The sequence below is a fragment of the Amblyomma americanum genome, chromosome 2 (assembly GCF_052857255.1).
Source record: "Amblyomma americanum isolate KBUSLIRL-KWMA chromosome 2, ASM5285725v1, whole genome shotgun sequence".
Lineage (NCBI taxonomy): Eukaryota > Metazoa > Arthropoda > Arachnida > Ixodida > Ixodidae > Amblyomma > Amblyomma americanum.
This window is the reverse complement of record NC_135498.1, coordinates 225,273,849-225,292,967: the sequence shown is the minus strand read 5'-3', so window position 1 is coordinate 225,292,967 and position 19,119 is coordinate 225,273,849. Positions and strand designations below refer to the sequence as shown.

The 19,119-nt window shown below is 44.2% G+C and overlaps 1 protein-coding gene across 1 annotated transcript in view; it reads left to right on the top strand.

The window, feature by feature from the left end:
- The window catches only part of LOC144120391 (gonadotropin-releasing hormone receptor-like), a 656,327-nt gene that overhangs the window by 397,030 nt on the left and 240,178 nt on the right, over positions 1–19,119 (top strand). Inside the window, exon 2 of the mRNA XM_077652739.1 lies at positions 7,364–7,547. Within this exon, the coding sequence (XP_077508865.1) occupies positions 7,364–7,547 (184 nt within the window). The remainder of the gene's footprint in view (positions 1–7,363; positions 7,548–19,119) is intronic.

Here is a 19,119-nt window from a genome sequence, read left to right as displayed (position 1 = left end):
TGAGCTCGACGTCCCCGGACAACGCCAGCAGTTGGTTTACAATATCAAAGCATTCACTGAACTCAAAAAGCAAAACTCCCGGGCGTGGGAACAGCAACAGGCACACGTCATTAGATTTCTTAGCGTACAGGGAAGTAACAGAACTAACCTGGACGAAGAAGCAGAGCGGATTAGGTGGCCGCATCCTGGTGCTGTTCACACGCCCACTAAGGGATTGGATTGGAAAACATTTAATTCGTCAGAAAAGGCAGAATGCAGGGCGCCGGGGGCCCGCCAGCTGTTCATATAGGCAGCAAATGATGTCGCTGTTGATCTGGATCTTTCATCATACGATGGAGGGACGGCGATGAAAATGTGCCTGTCTTGCGGGCATGCAGCATCACAATTGTCGTTGAAGTGGCAGGGCAGCTTGCTGATCTCATGGGTAGGTGACGATAGCGGCGCATTGCTGAACAGAGCCCATACCGTAACCTGGACGAAGAAGTAGAGCGGATTAGGGGGCCGCATCCTGGTGCTGTTCACACGCCCACTAAGGGATTGGATTGGAAAACATTTAATTCGTCAGAAAAGGCAGAATGCAGGGCGCCGGGGGCCCGCCAGCTGTTCATATAGGCAGCAAATGATGTCGCTGTTGATCTGGATCTTTCATCATACGATGGAGGGACGGCGATGAAAATGTGCCTGTCTTGCGGGCATGCGGCATCACAATTGTCGTTGAAGTGGCAGGGCAGCTTGCTGATCTCATGGGTAGGTGACGATAGCGGCGCATTGCTGAACAGAGCCCATACCGTAACCTGGACGAAGAAGTAGAGCGGATTAGGGGGCTGCATCCTGGTGCTGTTCACACGCCCACTAAGGGATTGGATTGGAAAACATTTAATTCGTCAGAAAAGGCAGAATGCAGGGCGCCGGGGGCCCGCCAGCTGTTCATATAGGCAGCAAATGATGTCGCTGTTGATCTGGATCTTTCATCATACGATGGAGGGACGGCGATGAAAATGTGCCTGTCTTGCGGGCATGCAGCATCACAATTGTCGTTGAAGTGGCAGGGCAGCTTGCTGATCTCATGGGTAGGTGACGATAGCGGCGCACTGCTGAACAGAGCCCATACCGTAACCTGGACGAAGAAGTAGAGCGGATTAGGGGGCCGCATCCTGGTGCTGTTCACACGCCCACTAAGGGATTGGATTGGAAAACATTTAATTCGTCAGAAAAGGCAGAATGCAGTTCGCCGGGGGCCCGCCAGCTGTTCATATAGGCAGCAAATGATGTCGCTGTTGATCTGGATCTTTCATCATACGATGGAGGGACGGCGATGAAAATGTGCCTGTCTTGCGGGCATGCAGCATCACAATTGTCGTTGAAGTGGCAGGGCAGCTTGCTGATCTCATGGGTAGGTGACGATAGCGGCGCATTGCTGAACAGAGCCCATACCGTAACCTGGACGAAGAAGTAGAGCGTATTAGGGGGCCGCATCCTGGTGCTGTTCACACGCCCACTAAGGGATTGGATTGGAAAACATTTAATTCGTCAGAAAAGGCAGAATGCAGGGCGCCGGGGGCCCGCCAGCTGTACATATAGGCAGCAAATGATGTCGCTGTTGATCTGGATCTTTCATGCGATGGAGGGACGGCGATGAAAATGTGCCTGTCTTGCGGGCATGCAGCATCACAATTGTCGTTGAAGTGGCAGGGCAGCTTGCTGATCTCATGGGTAGGTGACGATAGCGGCGCATTGCTGAACAGAGCCCATACCGTAACCTGGACAAAGAAGCAGAGCGGATTAAGTGGCCGCATCCTGGTGCTGTTCACACGCCCAGTCATGGCGTATCACGAAGAGTTCAAGTTTTTGCTCTGAACAAGTGAGGACGGATTCGCATGCGCATGCCTCAGTTCACTGCTTCTTGGAGTGTGTCTTCTATGTAGCGTTCGCATCCTTTAGTTACCCAAAACGTGATGTCAACTGCATAGAGCGTGTGATGTAGGTCTGGTATTTGCGCAAATTTGGGGGAATTTTGATGAGGGAGATGTTAAAAATGAAACGGGACAGGACGAAGCCCTGTGGTGTTCCTTTGATTCCTATGGTGATTGGGGCAGACTCTAACGCTGAGATTTGGGCGAGTTGGTAAGCATTCATGGTGGGTGAATAGCGCAACAAAGGCGGTCTAGCGCAAAAGCGCTTGTCTTGCCTTTGTCCCGCCTTTGTTTTACTGTTCACCCACCATGAATGCAGACTCTAATGTTCCGACCGTTATCGCTGCTGTTCTCTTAGTGAGGAAGGATGGGATGTAGTTTTACGTCCTTTTTCCGGGGTTGATTTCGGACAACTTTGTCAAGATGGCTTTGTGGATTACGTTGTCGAAAGCTTCAATAAGGTCTAAACCCAATATTGCTTTCGTTCCTGTTCCCTCGTCAGCTTCAAATTATCTCCTTGTTAAGCTGCAATAGTATTTCCTGGATAGATAGTTGAGCCCTGAATCCTAACATTGTTTCAGGTAGGAGGTTCACGTCTTCCTACTGCATCAGTAACTGCCTCAGTTCTCAGTGGACAGTTCAACGGCACCGGGAGAGAATGGCGGAACGTTAGAGTGAAAGAATAAAAACAGAAATAGTTAGTAAAGCTTTGTAGGCGGCTAGTTGGTCGTGAATACTGAGACTGGGGAGCAGTAAATTCAAGACAAAGAGGCAAAACCACATAAGAACACCACGAGACACGAGCTCGAACTTTTAATTGAGTTTATTTTCGACATGGCCATGTTTATACACTTCTAAATATGAAACACACAAACATAAAAGCGTTAAAATTAACCGAGATAGCTGAGCCACCGTAAATCATGCGATATACAAACTATCCTCGCAAGTCATGAATTTCACAAATCACCGACTAAAAACAATTTATATTTTTTGTTAAAACCTCATACGGGTCGCTAACGAACCCGCCACCGTCCTTTACTGAAGCCATGCAAAATGCTTCCCACAATTCGCTTGTGGTCTTGTCCTCCGATTTAAGAACCGTCGTTCTATCCAGAAGAGATTCGCACTTGCGCACTTGTTTTTTTCCATATGTGCATGGCTTGTCGCACAGGCTAAAAAAAGTGGAAAAAAAGTATGGAGTATCTGCGCCTAAGAAACTGAAAAGCATGTGCTCAAAGGTTAATTCCGGCCAAGAAAAGGAGCGCGATGCATGGTCTTGTGGCGTGATGCACAAGAACATGTTTGTGGCATGCATTGAAGGCGTCGCGTATAAAACACCACTGTCTTGCAGATGGGCCTACCTCGGCCAGGCAGGAAGGTGTTTATATGAGCGGTTGTGGGAGCACAATTACCACTATATTAATGAGCACCTCTGTCCTGAGTATAAGGTATTGCTTGGAAAAGCAATTGCACGAAAGCGAGAAAAGGGCTGGAAGTTCACCTAGGTCACTAATAGAAAGATGCTTGCTAGGAAGGCCGAGAACTCGAACGTGATTCAGATCCGTTAGGCAGACTTAGCTCTGATCTGTTAAACCAAAATCGACCGTAAATCATGGACAGTGTGCATCCAGAAACCAATTTATGAAAAAAATGCATGTGCTTCTCTGCTTCATTGCAATGTTCGAAGCTTGAATAAGAATATAGATAATGTCTGCTGTCTAATGGCTGAGCACTCATTTACGTTTGACTACGTAGCCGTTTCTGAAACTTGGCTACATGAAGGGGAATTCCACAATATCCAAGGGTTCAATTTTTTTTCCTGTAGTAGAAAAACTTCTACGAGAGGCGGTGGAGTTGGCCTGTACGTGAAAACATCGTTGCATTCCTCGCTTCTTCCTGGGTTGAGAAATTCATATTCTGCTGGCTTTGATTTTTTGGTTGTTCAGTGTATGAACCTTACAATTGCTGTCGTATATCGTGCTCCAAGTAGCTCTCTATCGCTCTTCTTTGACCATTTTGAATCGCTGCTCATGAACTTATCTAATCTAAGAGTCAAAGTATTATTCTGTGGTGATTTAAATATTGACTGCTTAAGTGATAACAGTGTGGTATATACTAACTTATTACAGTCATATGGCTTCAGTAATGTAGTTATAGGCCCTACACGTGTGACTCCCATTTCTTCGACGTCATTGGATCATATACTCTGCAATTTCGACACATCATCTAGTTTGAGCTTCATATATAAAGCATCCCTTACAGATCATTATCCTGTTGCGATATTTTTTCATCTGGAACAAGCTGCCCCGGGTAAAACATCTGACCCCCACTACAGCATCGATGTTATTCAGTTGAGGGAATGTCTTCAAGTGGTAGATTTTAGCTTGATCAACTCAGCTGATGTAAATGACCTATGCCAAGAATTTAATGACAGGCTAACCACGGCAGTTTTGCAATCTTCTACACCTCAAATCAAAAGATACCATAGCACGCCTATCTGTCCCTGGATGACACAAGTTATTATGAAACTTATCAAGGAAAAAGATCACTGGCATACCAAATGTAAACAAAAGCGAGGTAATTCATATTACTTAGTAAAGTTTCGGAGAGCAAGAAACTTAGTTACTGCTGCCATAAGGTCCCGCAAGAAAGAGTATTACTCCCAATTAATTTTGAAAAATGCCCACAGTACGAAAGTTACGTGGCAGATCATTAACTCTGTTATTAAGCCCGTAGCAAATCGTTTTATTATGCCTGACATAGAAATCTTGGGGATCTCTATTGAAAATCTAGTTACAACGTTCAATGTATATTTTTCCACTATTGGTGCTAGTATAGGAAATACTTGCCCCTGCACTGAGTACCTCCCTCCTCCGCAAAACATCGTAGTGACCTTTGCATACCATGATATTACAGTGGATGAGATTGTATATACAGCTACTCATTTCCCATCGAAATTATCTACTGGATGTGATGGCGTTGCCTCTATTGCGCTGAAGGAATGCACTGATATCTTATGCGAGCCACTTGAAAAAATCTTCAACTTTGCCTTCTATCCCTCCACCTATCCCCATCTGCTTAAGCTAGCTAGAATAGTACCGATTCGCAAAAATGGTGACCGTAACCACGTTGAGAACTACCGCCCAATTTCCATATTAAGCTGCATAAACACACTTTTTGAAAAACTCGTTGCAAAGAGAGTGAAAATATTTCTCGAGAAAGAAGCCTTGCTATCTCCTCAACAACACGGGTTTAGACCAAACAGATCAACTGGCACGGCCGTCATATCGCTCAACACTTTCCTAAATGATAATAAAATAGTCTTAGGAATTTTCTTGGACATTAAGAAAGCATTTGACACTGTTGATCACGAAATTTTACTGAAAAAGCTGGTGCATTGCGGGCTTAGAGGTATCAGTTTAGAATTCTTCAGAAGTTATCTCAATAATCGGCGGCAAATGATCCAACTTAGTGGTGTAAAATCTGACTGAAACATACGGCTGGTGTGCCTCAGGGTTCAGTCCCTGGTCCGATTTTTTTTCCTTGTATATTAATGACCTGCCGCATTTCACACAACACTTCTCTGTTTTTATGTATGCTGACGACACTGCTCTTCTATGTGCTCATGAATCTACAACGGAACTTATTAGCACCGCAAACCGAGAATTGGAAACTTTGTGCAGCTGGTTTATTTCAAATAAACTTGTTGTAAATGTTAATAAGACAAAATGCATAATATTTAGGAGCTCCAGATAAATCATAAATGAAAACCTGCCTTCCGTGCAATGGCTGGGAACACCTATTGCACTTGTCAATAACATCACTTATCTTGGAATAATTCTGGATGAGAACCTACACTGGAAGCCATACATTCAGGCGCTTTGTAAAACGTTAGCGGCAGCATGCTTTGCACTGTACAAATGCCGAGATTATTTTGGTAATGACATACTCAGAATTATTTATTTCTCAATTTTTCAAAGCCAGTTATCACATTGCATTGAATCATGGGGCCACACCTACCGATCTTATTTGGAACCACTTAGGGTCTTGCAAAAAGGGCAATTCGATTCATTTCACATTCAGGATACAACGCCCACACTGCTCCTCTTTTTAAACAGATGGATATACGCCACTACAATCATTACTTGAATACAGGACTGTCTTGACAATACACACATGCCTTAAAGACAATTACTCGTTACACTCATCGCTATTCTGTATCCCACCACTATGCACTCGCAACGCCACTCATAGAAATTTCCTTCTTCCGAAAACGAAAAATGCCTATGGAGAAAGAAGGATAGCCCAGGTTGATATTAAGCTGTAGAACAAGCTTCCAAGTGAACTCAAACGTAGTAAAACTCTTCCTGAGTCATTGAAGAAATATTATAAACAATGAGTGAAGCCAGCGTTTTTTCTTTTCATGTATTTTTGTGTGTTTGTATGTGTTTATAAAAGAGGCTTGGTGCTCTGAATATTGTTGCTCTATGTACCCATTTATGTATTTCTAATTTCATGAGCTTTTGTATGTATGTAATTAATTTTAGTTATGCCTGCAATTTTCTTTGAAACTGAATTGCATGGATCCCAACTAGCTTTTAGCTAGGGATCCAGATGTTTTCACAAGCATGCCTTGTATGAATGTTGAAAAATAAAATTGAATCAATCAATCAATCAATCAATCAAACTCTCTGGTCAGTGCCCCTGGCAACCTCGCAGCTCACTGCGCCGTGCACAAGTGCGAACCTCTACTGGATAAAACGACGGTTCTTCTTAAATCGAAGGACAAGACTACAAGGGAATTGTGGGAAGTATTTTGCATGGCTTCAATAAAGGACGGTGGCGGGTTCGTTAGCGACCCGTCTGTGGTTTTAACAAAAAAAAAAGATAAATCGTTTTCGCTGGTAATTTGTGAAATTCATGACTTGCGAGGATAGTTTGTATCTTGCATGGTTTACGATTGCGTAGTTATCTCGGCTGGTTTTAACGCTTTTATGTTTGTGTGTCCAATGATTAGATGCGCATAAATATGCGCCATGTCGAAAATAAACTCAGCTGAAAGTTTGCGCTCGTGTCTCGTGGTGTTCCTATGTGGTGTTGTCCCTTTGTCTTAGATTTAGAGCTCCCCATTCTCAGTAGGAGGAATAGTTGCCGCCGTGGATGGCTCGGGAATAATTTGGACCACCTGCTGATCATTAACGCCGCTTGGCTCGGTTCGAATCTAGAACTCCGGCTCAGCAGTGCCTGCGAAAGGGATTCCTGGCCGCTGAAGCCACTCATTACCGCTACCGCGTTTCACCCTCCAGGCGGAGCTTAACTGCCCCCTAACGTTGTCTGCGTGCGCCGCCGTTCGTGGCTTGGTGCCCTAAAGTGCATGAGGGCCACTGAATATCATTCTTGATAATGTTGCACAAAACGGTGGTCCAGTTGAGCGTGGACTGACTGCGCAGGTATTCATCTTCCGTGTGCAGCGTGGCCCGTTTGCCGAGGAGTTCTACCAGTGCGTCACGTACGGCTTCTACACGGCTCGGTGGCAGGAGCAGCTGTACACTAGCGTGTCGCTGGTGTGCATGTTCCTTCTGCCGCTCGCCACTCTGGTCACCACTTACATCTGCACATTCTACACCATCTCAGGTACAGGTTCCTTCCTTGTGCAGAGCAGCATGCATTGTGTCATTTGTTCTAGCAGCCTCCACAAACTGCAGATTCGCAACTGGCGCAAGCATTCAAAGCGCCACTAAAAGCCAACAATAACCCGCCACGGTGGCCCAGTAGTTATGGGGCTTGGCTACTCACCTGAAAGATGCGGGTTCAATGCCAACCGCTGCGGCTGAATTTCAATACTGGCGAAATTCCAGAGGCCCGATCTGTGCGATGTCAGCGCACGCTAAAGAACCCCAGGCGGTCGAAATTTCCGGAGCCCTTAACTGTGGCGTCCCTCACAGCCTGAGTCGCTTTGGGACGTTAAACCCCCCTAAACCAAACCAAAAGCCAAGTTGTCCCTTGGCAACGCGACAGAGTACAATTAAAGTAGGCCGTATATTGATGCATCAGTAGGACGTAATGACGAGGAGGTCACTTTGAGTGAAAACGGGTTTTTTGTAAGCAAGAGAGGGTAAAGAAAATCACTGATGGCCAATGAGATTCAGGCGGCAGAGCATTAATGTACGATTGTTTTCCAGGCGCATGAGGAAGCGCCTTCGCGATTCTGCGCTCGTGCGCATGCAGGCACGGAGCGGAAGAGGTGCTGTACGATTATTTTGCTGCTGGCGGCCAAACCATACGATTCCTGCTTTTTTATTGGCCCGACCGCCACTGCCGTCCGTTTAATGGTATGCGGCAGCATGTGACAGGCATGTGTCGTGGAAACACACGCTGACATGTTGCGGTAGAAATAAACAGTATTGATTGCGGCGCACTCGTACATCCGTGGCATCAGTTTTGTGCAGCTGCTCACCCCCCACATCCGCGAACGAATTCTTTACAGCATACTTTGTAGCACCGCCGTTGAGCTTAACCGTTTGAAAGAGGGTCATGGGAAAGACTAAAATTTGCATTATTTCTTCACAGGAAGTGGTAAAAGGCATCACACTGCGACCGTGTACACCTTTTCGCTAGATCGCTTCATTCGCAGCTATATGAACCGCCTTTATAGTTATTTATTTATTCAAATACTCTAAAGGCCCCAGTGGGCATTACATAGGGGGACCAACAGTAAAAATGAAGCACCACAAATTTGCAATAAGTACAAAATCCTTTGACCGGGGACACCATGTTGAACAGCATAAAACACTCAATATATATGGGCACATGGCAACAAACATCCAAGTTTTTTGAAAAGCAGTGCTTCAACAGAAATGCAAAAAAATGAATGGAAGGATGAAGGTTACAGCTCGAAGGGGCGTTTCAGGGTGGTTACGAACGCTTCATAATCACTGGCAGATGCAATGGTGCCAGGGAGTAGATTCCATTGACGGATGGCGAGGAGGAGAGGCGAATGCAAGAAGAGATTAGTTCTCGCAAATAATGGTTCGACTTTGAGTTGGTGATCAATGCGTCGGAATATCCGATGAGCCGGCTTGATATGGTACAAAGCAAAGGAAGAAGGACTGTGGTATAATTTGTAGAAAAATGACAGCATGCAAAGCATTCTCCGTTTTTCGGGAAGAGGTAAATTCAGATCTTTTTTTTTATTTCAGTTACCAGATATGCTTGATGGGGGTTCCAGATCAAAGAGGCGTAATCCAATTTCGAGCGTACTAATGTAGTGTATGCTAAAAGCTTTGTGTCTGGATTAGCGAAATGTGGGTTACGTCAGAGGAAACCGAGTGTTTTGGAAACTTTGTTAATAACCGTATCGATGTGACTGTTCCATGAGAGGTCTGCTGCTAAATGCAACCCTAGACATTTTATGGTGGGTGTAGATTCTACGCGCGCACTGTTCAAAGTGTGGTGACAAGGTTTGGCGCTAGATAATGTGGTAAATCTAACAGCTTTTGTTTTTGAGGCGTTAACTTCGATTTTCCATTGTGTGCACCAATCGTTATTCTTGTTAAGGTCTGATAGTAGACGAATAGAGTCGGAAGGATCGGTAATCTGCCTGTATATCACGCAATCATCTGCAAATAATCTGACCGTGGAATTTTGTTTGTTGCTTATGTAATTAAGCCGCCGCGGTGGCTGAGTGGTTATGGTGCTCGGCTGCTGGCCCGAAAGACACGGGTTCGATCCCGGCCACGGCTGTCGAATTTCGATGGAGGCGAAATTATAGAGGCCCGTGTGCTGTGCGATGTCAGTGCACGTTAAAGAATGCCAGGTGGTCGAAATTTCCGGAGCCCTTCACTATGGCGTCTCTCATAGCCTCAGTCGCTTTGGGACGTTAAAACCCTATAAACCAAACCAAACTTTTGTCATTAATATAAGCTAAGGACAAGATAGGCCCGAGTACAGACCCTTGCGGTACTCCAGATTAAACAGGGGAGATGGACGATGAGTGCCCATTCACAAAGACTGTTTGATACCGACTGGCCAAAAAACTCCTGATCCAAGAAATAACCTTAGAATTTAAGTTCAGATTCTCAAGTTTTTTTATTAGACGAATGTGTAGGACTTTATAGAATGTTTTAGCGAAATCTACAAATACGGCGTCTATTTTAGAGTGAGCATGAACAGCGTGATGAAGGTCAGCGGTCAGTTCAAACAGTTGTTTCGTAAGATCGACCGTGTAAGAAGCCGTGCTGATTGGCAAAAAAGAAGTTATGCTTCACCAGATAACCCATGATGGCAGATGAGAGTATGTGCTCGAGCAATTTGCAGCTGATGTTGGTTAACGAAATGGGTATGTAATTTGCTGGTTTAGAAGCATCGCCAAATTTAAAAACGGGAATGACACGCGCAATTTTCTTGTCGTTTGGAACACATCCCGTATCAATAGATTGCTGTAAAATAGCAGCTAAGATGGGGCATACTGCACGTTTTGCTATTTTGAGTAATTTAGGACATATCCCATCGAGGCCGGGGGCGGAGTTAGCGGGTAGACAGTCTATGGCAAAGGATACACCCTCTGGCGTCACAGTTATTTATTTATTTATTTATTATTGATACCCTCAGGGCCAAAGGCATTTCAGAGGGGAGTGGTTACAAATCACAGAAAATGAACAAAAACAAAAATTCAACATACAAGCGTCATGTTCCTGGTTATACAATTCAGAAGTAAGCATAATATGTAAGTGCAAGGTAAGAGAACAAAACAAGGGAAACTAAAGTAAACAAAGGAAATGGAGAATGATAAGTACATTTGTTGTGAACCTTAGTATACAATGTTAGCTAAATTGCTACGGAAGCGCAGGATGTCTTGAATGCAGGCTGTCGATCCGGGAAGGTGGTTCCAATCTGCTGATGTACGGGGAATGAACGACTGAGAACAAGCTTTTGTTTCGTGCGACGTTATACCGACCTTGTGAACGTGGTCTAGCCGTGGAGAGATGAAAGACGGAGGAGATATCAATTCATCGCGTAGATTGGGACAGTTGTAAAAAATTTTATGAAATAAACATAACCGTGAAAATTTTCGACGGGAGGCTAAGGGTGGGAGGCTGAGCGTGTTTTTCATGGAGGTGACACTTGCAGTACGATTGAAGTTAAGTAGGATGAAACGGGCGGCGTTATTTTGTACAAGCTCGAGTGCATTAATTGAGTTTGCGTAGCTGGGGTCCCAAATTGCAGATGCGTATTCTAGTTTACTACGGACAAGGGTTTTGTATAACATGAGTTTTAGGGAGGTAGGGGAATTGGAGAAATTCCGGCGTAGGTAGCCTAGCATGCTGTTAGCGTTGTTAATTATGGCGTTAATATGGAGCGACCAATTTAGAGTGGAAGATATATGAACTCCGAGGTAGCGATATGACGTGACGGCCTCCAGTATGGTATTATTTAGACAATATGCACCTGTAGTAAATGATGTGCGGGAGACACGTAAAACTTTGCATTTAGAAGAATTAAGTTGCATTAACCATAAGTTGCACCATGTAGATATAGCAGATAGATCATTCTGTAGAGCGCATACGTCGTTAGTGTCGTTAATTTCGCGAAAGATTACGCAGTCATCAGCGAATAAGTGTATGTTAGAGGTTACGCAAGAAGGTAGGTCATTAATGTAAATAAGAAATAAAAGAGGGCCTAAGACGGATCCCTGTGGCACTCCAGAATGGACGGGGGTTGATGGAGAGGTGGCATTGTTAGCAGTTACGAACTGAGTGCGGTTGCAAAGGAAATATTCGAGCCAGAAAAAAAGCCTAGGATCAAGGTTTAGTTTGCTTAGCTTAAAAAGTAGTAATTTGTGGCATACCTTTTCGAAGGCTTTTGCGAAGTCGAGGAAGACGCAGTCAGCTGTTGAGCGGCGATCAAGGATGAGATTAAGTTTATGCGTAAATGATGCTAACTGAGGTTCGCAAGACAGTCGCTTACGAAAACCGTGCTGCATGTCTGTAAAAAATGAATTTGACTCCAAGAAGTTCGCGATACCTGTGTATAATATGTGCTCCAATACTTTACATGGAATACTTGTCAAAGATATGGGACGGTAGTTAAGGGGTGAATTCTTGTTACCTGATTTATGGATTGGGACCACCTTCCCGACCGTCCAGTCAGCAGGCAGAGCACCGGTGTCGAGGGACTGTTGAAATATCTTGCAAAGCAGCAATGAACAGTAAGTTTGAGAACCCTTAAGAAATTTCGCGTTGATTGAGTCAGTACCTGGACTGGAGCATGGTTTAAGGGATTCAATAATCTTCTCAATACCGCAAGCTTCGATGCAAATGGGATCCATAGTTATGTAGTTGTAAGTCTGCGCTTGTGGAAAAATGGTGTTAGTACAATGAACAAAGTTTTTACAGAATGTGGAGTTCAGTACCGCTGGGCATTCTGCATCTGGGATGGCAAGGCCATTCTCGTCTAATAAGTTAATGGTATCGCTGTGGCTGGGGTTGACAATGCGCCAAAACTTTTTAGGATCAGTGGAAAGAATGCTAGGAAGTGTATTGTGAAGAAAATTATTTTTTGTGCTTTTAAGTGCAGTTACGTAAACGGCGTTAGCTTTGCGGTACGCCTCCCATTTTGCGTTACTACCAGACCTTTTCGCAACTCGGTAGAAACGTTTTTTTCGATTGGACAGTTGTTTAAGATAGGAGTTGTACCACGCGGCTCTCGAGTGGGAACAGATTGTCTGTAATGGCATGTATGTATCTGTTAATTCTTTAACCTTGGTAACGAATAGATTCCAGTTAGTATCGACAGAGCGGTCATCAAACCCGTTGCAATAATAATCGATAAATTCGGCGAGTTCCCTGTTAATGGCCTGAAAATCAGCTTTTTTATAGTCGCGGATGTGTTTAGAAATCTTCTCAGCTGGGGGAGTAACGATGCAAATGTCAAATGAGAGCGATAGATGGTCGCAAGAGACCAGGTAAGTAAGTGATTTCTGAGGCCATATCGGGATGGGTAGTCAGTATTAAGTCCAGCGTGTTTGCAGTGGTATTAGTAATTCTTGCCGGTTGAGAGACTAGTTGGGAAAAGGAAAAAGTGGAACAAAGGTTTAAGAAATCGGTGCTTAAGTTAGAAGAAGGGTTCTGAACTGGGGTATCAAAAGACCAAGATATGTTAGGAAGATTGAAGTCGCCAAGTAAGAAAACAGGCGCCAGGGGGTGTCGTGTGCAAACAGCATTTATGGCATCGTGCAGATCATCGAGGAAGTTAGCAGAGTGACTGGGAGGACGGTAGCATACCCCGAAAACAATTTTAGAGTGTCCAAGTTCCACGCATGCCCAGACAATCTCGAGATCTGTTGTGATGTTAATAGCGTAAGACCGGAGTGTTTTACAAATGGCAAGTAATACGCCACCACCCTGACGTGACGTGCGGTCGCAGCGATAAAAAGTGTATCGGGATGAGTCCTGGAAAATTTCGGTGTTACGAATGTTAGAATGAAGCCATGTTTCAGTAAGTGCAATAATATCTGCGTTACACGTGTCAGCTACGGAATGAAATGCATCACGTTTGTTTACGATACTTCTTACGTTAGCGAGAAGAACAGATGTGCGTGGTGAAGGCGACGACTGTCCACGTCCCCTCTCGTGATGCTACGGGGCGTTTCCGGTGTTTAGGGCATTTGATGAAGGCGACCGCGGTGTGTCCTCTTCGAGTACTTCGGTGGGAAATTCCTTTATCAGTTCGATGTTGTTTGTCACGCTGTCGTACATGTAGCACTTATTGTTAACGTAGAGTTTGTTGTAACGAAGCTGGAACTTTGGTGACTGAGGCAAGCTTTTAGCGAAATTAGTAAGTTGCTGGCGCGCGTTACGGGTTGCTGGCAAAAAATCCTCTGATACAGAAATGTTGTCAGTTTTAAGGGCACAGGGTAAGGTAAAATTAGAAAAAAAATCGTTTTTTTTTCTTTTGGAATTTTAGAAGTTCAATTCATTCTACACATGTTCCATGATCGCACTTTCCTCAGAAAGTCATATTTACGGCTGAAAAACGCTTTTTCCGAAACCAAGTAGTGAGCGGCCACGCCCCCTTTCAGGATTAACGTCAATTTTTTCAACCAAAAAGTCCACCACCTGATTTCAAAACTTGTCTAAAATCAGCTACATATAAAAAATTGTCTGGAAACTATTGTACAGCTCCTCTTTTTTAGCCAAGACAATCCTGAGACGCTTTGCACGTTTTTTCCACGTTTCTGCAACCTTCATGCAGCTGCGTCCGAGTGCTATCCCTTTCAATCAGTATTGTAAATTGTGCCGGTGTTGGTTGCTGCTGATAAGTTGAGATGCCCAGGGCAAAGAAGGCCTTCGTCAGGCGTGAATGTCACGGCAACCGCTACGCTCATCGTGAAAAAGCAAAAGGATGTCCACGACCGAATGAGATCCCGAATGCCGAACGCGCCAGCTCCTCGACATCGAAGCTTTCAAGAGTTTCTCTGTGCTTCCAGGAAGAGGATGTGCTACAGAGCAGCAGCCAATATGTCTTAATGGACATGGACGGCATTTGTGCCGCGATTACACAGATTTGTGTGTGCAGAGAGTGCGGTGGAAGTGTTGAGCTCATCGAAATTGTGACAAAACGGGTAGGTGTTGCAAGCGTTTACAGTTTGAACTGTGAAGTGTGTAGTGCCGCACAACAATTTGAGACGTCGAAGAAAACTACTTCTGGCCTCTATGAAGCCAACCTCAGGTTAGTGTATGCCTTGAGGTCCATTGGTAAGGGAATGGCTGCAGGAAATATACTCTGTGCTATGCTAAATCTTCCTAAGCCGCCGAAAAAGTTTGCGAAATACAATCAAGAGCTTCTAGGTCACATCGAAGCTGCTGCTCAGGAGTCGATGAAAAGGGCAGCTGACGAAGCTGTGCAGCTGAATGAGGGGGATGAAGACATCGCAGTTGCTCTTGATGGAAGCTGGCAGAAGCGAGGCCATACTTCCAATAACGGCATAGTCTCTGCGACCAGTGTAGACTCTCGGAAAGTGCTGGATGTGGAGGTTTTGTCTAAACGTTGTCCAAAGTGCAGCATCAAGGGTACAAACAGTGACCCCCTTCATAGAGAGGTGTGCCAAAGCAACTACCAAGGCACCAGCGGTGGAATGGAAGTCGCAGGAGCACTGAAAATTTTCGGCAGGAGTGAGGAGCTTCACGGCGTTCGATACGTCAAATACCTTGGGGATGGTGACAGCAAGGCTTTTATGGCTGTGAAGGCACAAATGCCATATGGTGATTCTGTTGAAATATCCAAGGTTGAGTGCATAGGGCACGTGCAAAAAAGGATGGGCACAAGGTTACGAAGGCTAAAAAAAGGAAACAAAGCAGGAAAACTCTCTGATGGAAAGAGCCTCTCGGGCCGAGGCCGACTGACTGATGCAGTAATAGACAAGCTCCAGACGCACTATGGTTTGGCCATCAGAAGAAATGTAGGAAACCTGGATGAAATGCGAAAGGCCGTTTGGGCAACCTTCTTCCACTTATCGGCCACAGACGATGACCCATGCCATGGACTTTGCCCAAAGGGACCTGATACGTGGTGTGCCTTCAACAGAAGTCAGTCAGAGGGCAAGCCATTTTTCCACAAGGAGAGTTTGCCTGCATCTGTCTTGGAGGCTATCAAACCCATTTATAGGGAGCTATCGAAGGCTGAGCTCCTAGAGAAGTGCCTGCATGGGCGAACTCAAAATGCAAATGAGTCGTTCAACCATGTTGTTTGGGAACGCGCGCCAAAGAATGTTTTTGTTAGGCTTCGGACCCTACGGATGGCAACACTGGATGCTGTTCTTTCATTTAATGACGGTAGCATCGCACGGGCCAACGTTTTGAAGGCGTGTGGATTGAACCCAGGGAGCAACACCATCAAGTGGCTGAGGGAAGCTGACCATAAGCGCATGTACTTTGCGGACCGAGCAACACGACAGCTTACAAAAGAGGCCCAACAGTCAAAACGACAAGCCGAAAAGCGAAAAAATGACGGCGACAGTGACTATGAAGCAGGGGGCTATTAAAACAATTACTATGGAGGCGTTTCTGCGAATAAAAAATGGTTTTTCACATCTTTTTTCTCTTTACGCTCTATTATCTCAAAACAGTGTTTTTTCTTACAAAGGTACCATTATTTCCAATACCTTTCAAGACAGGTGGCTGATTTTTTTTTGCAATCACCTACATAAGTGTTGCCAACTACTGAACTAGAATTAAGCAATTTCACTGAGCAGTTATTCTGTTATGAATTTTGAAATGCGCAAAGAAAGGCCAGATTTGTGTACTACCGGAAAAAATTTTATTAAAAATCGAATTTTCAACACATTTCAAATATTCTAGTTCAGTAAAAAGAGCACAAAATTTGGCAAACAATGATATATGTATTATTAGGCTACTGTTATTAGTTAGTGAGAAACATGTACCTCAACATGGCCTAAAATGCATGGGAAGTATAGGGCTTACCCTGTGCCCTTAAGTTTAGCTCGACATGCTAGTATTCTGCCACGGTCTTTAAATGAGCCGAACCGGATAACTACAGGCCGACATTTCGGGCATAGTTGAATGCAGCTTTGGAAATCGCCGGTCAGTAGGCAAAGGGCTCTCATTCGTGAAAAGTGAGCACAAAAGTGGTTAAATTCCTCTGTTACCTCAGGGGAGGTAAGGAGCTTGCCTTCTTTAGCTATTAACACTGAGGAGTTGGAACTGTAAATTGGATTAACAACTCGCCAAAATATTTCATGATTGTTCTTTAACATATGTGAAAGCTCATTGTTATAAAACTTGTCCTTCGCGTCTTCAATTTCAGTTTTGCACAGTTGCGCATGTGTGCGGTATTGATTCCAATCGTGTTGAGCTCCTGACACTTTATATTTCGCGTACAACCTTTTCTTTTTGTTTATACATCTTTTGACGCTCCTTGTGAACCATGTGCTTTCTGTAGATGTGGTGATGGTGACTTTGGGCACGTACTTATCTTTTAGCAAGGTTAGTTTGTTGCGAATAAGAGACCAGTTTTCATTGGCATCCCGTGAACTAAAAGAATGAAAACCATGGGCTGAAAATAATTATAGTCCATTGAGAAGCATATCAACATTGGCTCTGGCATAATCAAATATAACTTTCTTTGCTTTTTCTGCTTTATTCCTGGCTACTCTGAAATCGCACTGCAAAATCCTGTGGTCACTGACAACATCGAGCATGTTTACAGATGTCTTGTCCTGTTGCGTTGTCAGCACGAGATCTAAGAGTGAATCGCCACGCGTAGGTGTGGAAACTATTTGATGCAGATCGAAAAGTGACAGTACATCCAGAAAATTCTGGCATTCAGGCTTTCTTATGCCGTGAAGGGGGCTGCATGTCTGCCAATCAATATGCGGATAATTGAAGTCACCGGCCAGGAATATTGGCGAGCGTGAAAATTTGTTCTGCACGTAAGTCAGAGATTCATTCAGGTTTTCAGGGAATTCCTCGGGCGAGTCAGGTGGGCGATAGCAGACCCCAACGGCACAAGTTACGGACGGTGATACACGCAATGCAACCCATAAAATTTCCAAATACGATCCTGTATCAACAACATAAGCTTGCAGGCTTTTCCTTACGGCTATCAACACCCCACCACCGCGCGAGGTAATGCAATCTTTTCTAAATAATGAAAAATGGCTGGACAAGGATAGTTTAGGATCATCAGAATCGGGAGATAACCAGTTCTCTGTGCCCAACACAAAGTCGGCTGAGCATGGTTCGACATATGAACACACATTATCTTGTTTTGGAAAGAGGCTGCGGAAGTTTTACACTAAAATTGACAATGCTGAATTTGTGGGTTTATTTTGTAGTCAGTGGCTCTGAGTGGTCGCGTCGCGTTCAGGAGGAGTAGACATTTCACTAGTGCCGCTTTTAGGAATAGCAGCCACTTTAGAGTCGTGCTTGAGGAGAGCAATCACTTCTTTACTGGCAGATTTAAATGAATACGGTATTATTATTGAGAAGGAGCTTATCAAATAAAAGTTTATACTTTTCACACGGGATTTCGAGTGTTTCGGGCGAAGTCTCTGAGCTGTTTTCTTAAAACCTGCATCCTGGGCGAAAAATCCTCCTCTACCCAAACAGAAGCGTAGTCAAGATATTTTAGTTTGGACGCATCTTTGAGAATGTTGGTTTTGTCTGAAATTCAAGAACTTCACAATTATTGGGCGGATGCTGTCCTGCCTTCGCTCTCCTATTCCGTGGGAACGTTTGATTTCGCCAGCTGAAATTCCCAAGTTTTTGTACACAAACTTAGTCACAACTTCTTCAGTATATTTCCATGTTTCCGCTGTTTCCTCTGTAATACCTTTGAAAATCAAGTTATTTCTACGCGTTCTGTTATTGAGGTCGTCAGCAGCTATGCTAGAGTGACGCGTTTTGTGTTGTTTTTATGCTTTGAAGCCTGTCTTGGGATTCTTTGATCATCGAGCCCAAGTTGTTGACTTCTTTAGAGACGTCGCTAACTACATCGGAGTTTTCTTCTAGTTTAGATAGGCGCCGTTTGGTCTCTGTGACGCTCAACTGCACTCTTTGAGCTTTCCATGAATTTCTTTTTGGAACTTTTCATTGGATAATGTCTTACTTACTTACGAGGTACTTACTTTGCGCTCTGAAATAAATCTTTTTTGCGTCTTATACCGGCCGGCCTCCGGTGATTTCAACATATTTTTTAATTTTTTGGAGGATATATTTGGTTATGTGACAGACAATAAGTCAGATCTTTATTTAGGGGGCGATATAAATTTGAATATGTTTTTACGGACGAACACACAAAAGAAGCTCTGTGATATTATGGATGCAAATGGCTTTTGGAATGCCATTTCAGAACCCACTCGTGTCACTCCAGATAGTTTCTCATTACTAGATATATTTATCACAAATATTAATACAGATTTAACGACTGCAAATACTGTATGCACTGGCCTCAGTGACCACTTTGGAATAGTAATGTCGGTTCGAAAATCTTATGTCGTAGCTAATAAAACCAGAAAAACAAAATTCTTACGAGAAATTACCCCTGCTACACTTGATTCGTTTCGTAGTTCCGCTAGTAAGCAGGACTGGGACCCTGTCTACGCAACTCAAGATAGTGACACGGCATACTGCAAATTCATTGACCTCTTCAAAGCACTGTACAATACGCATTTTCCATTACGTCCAAG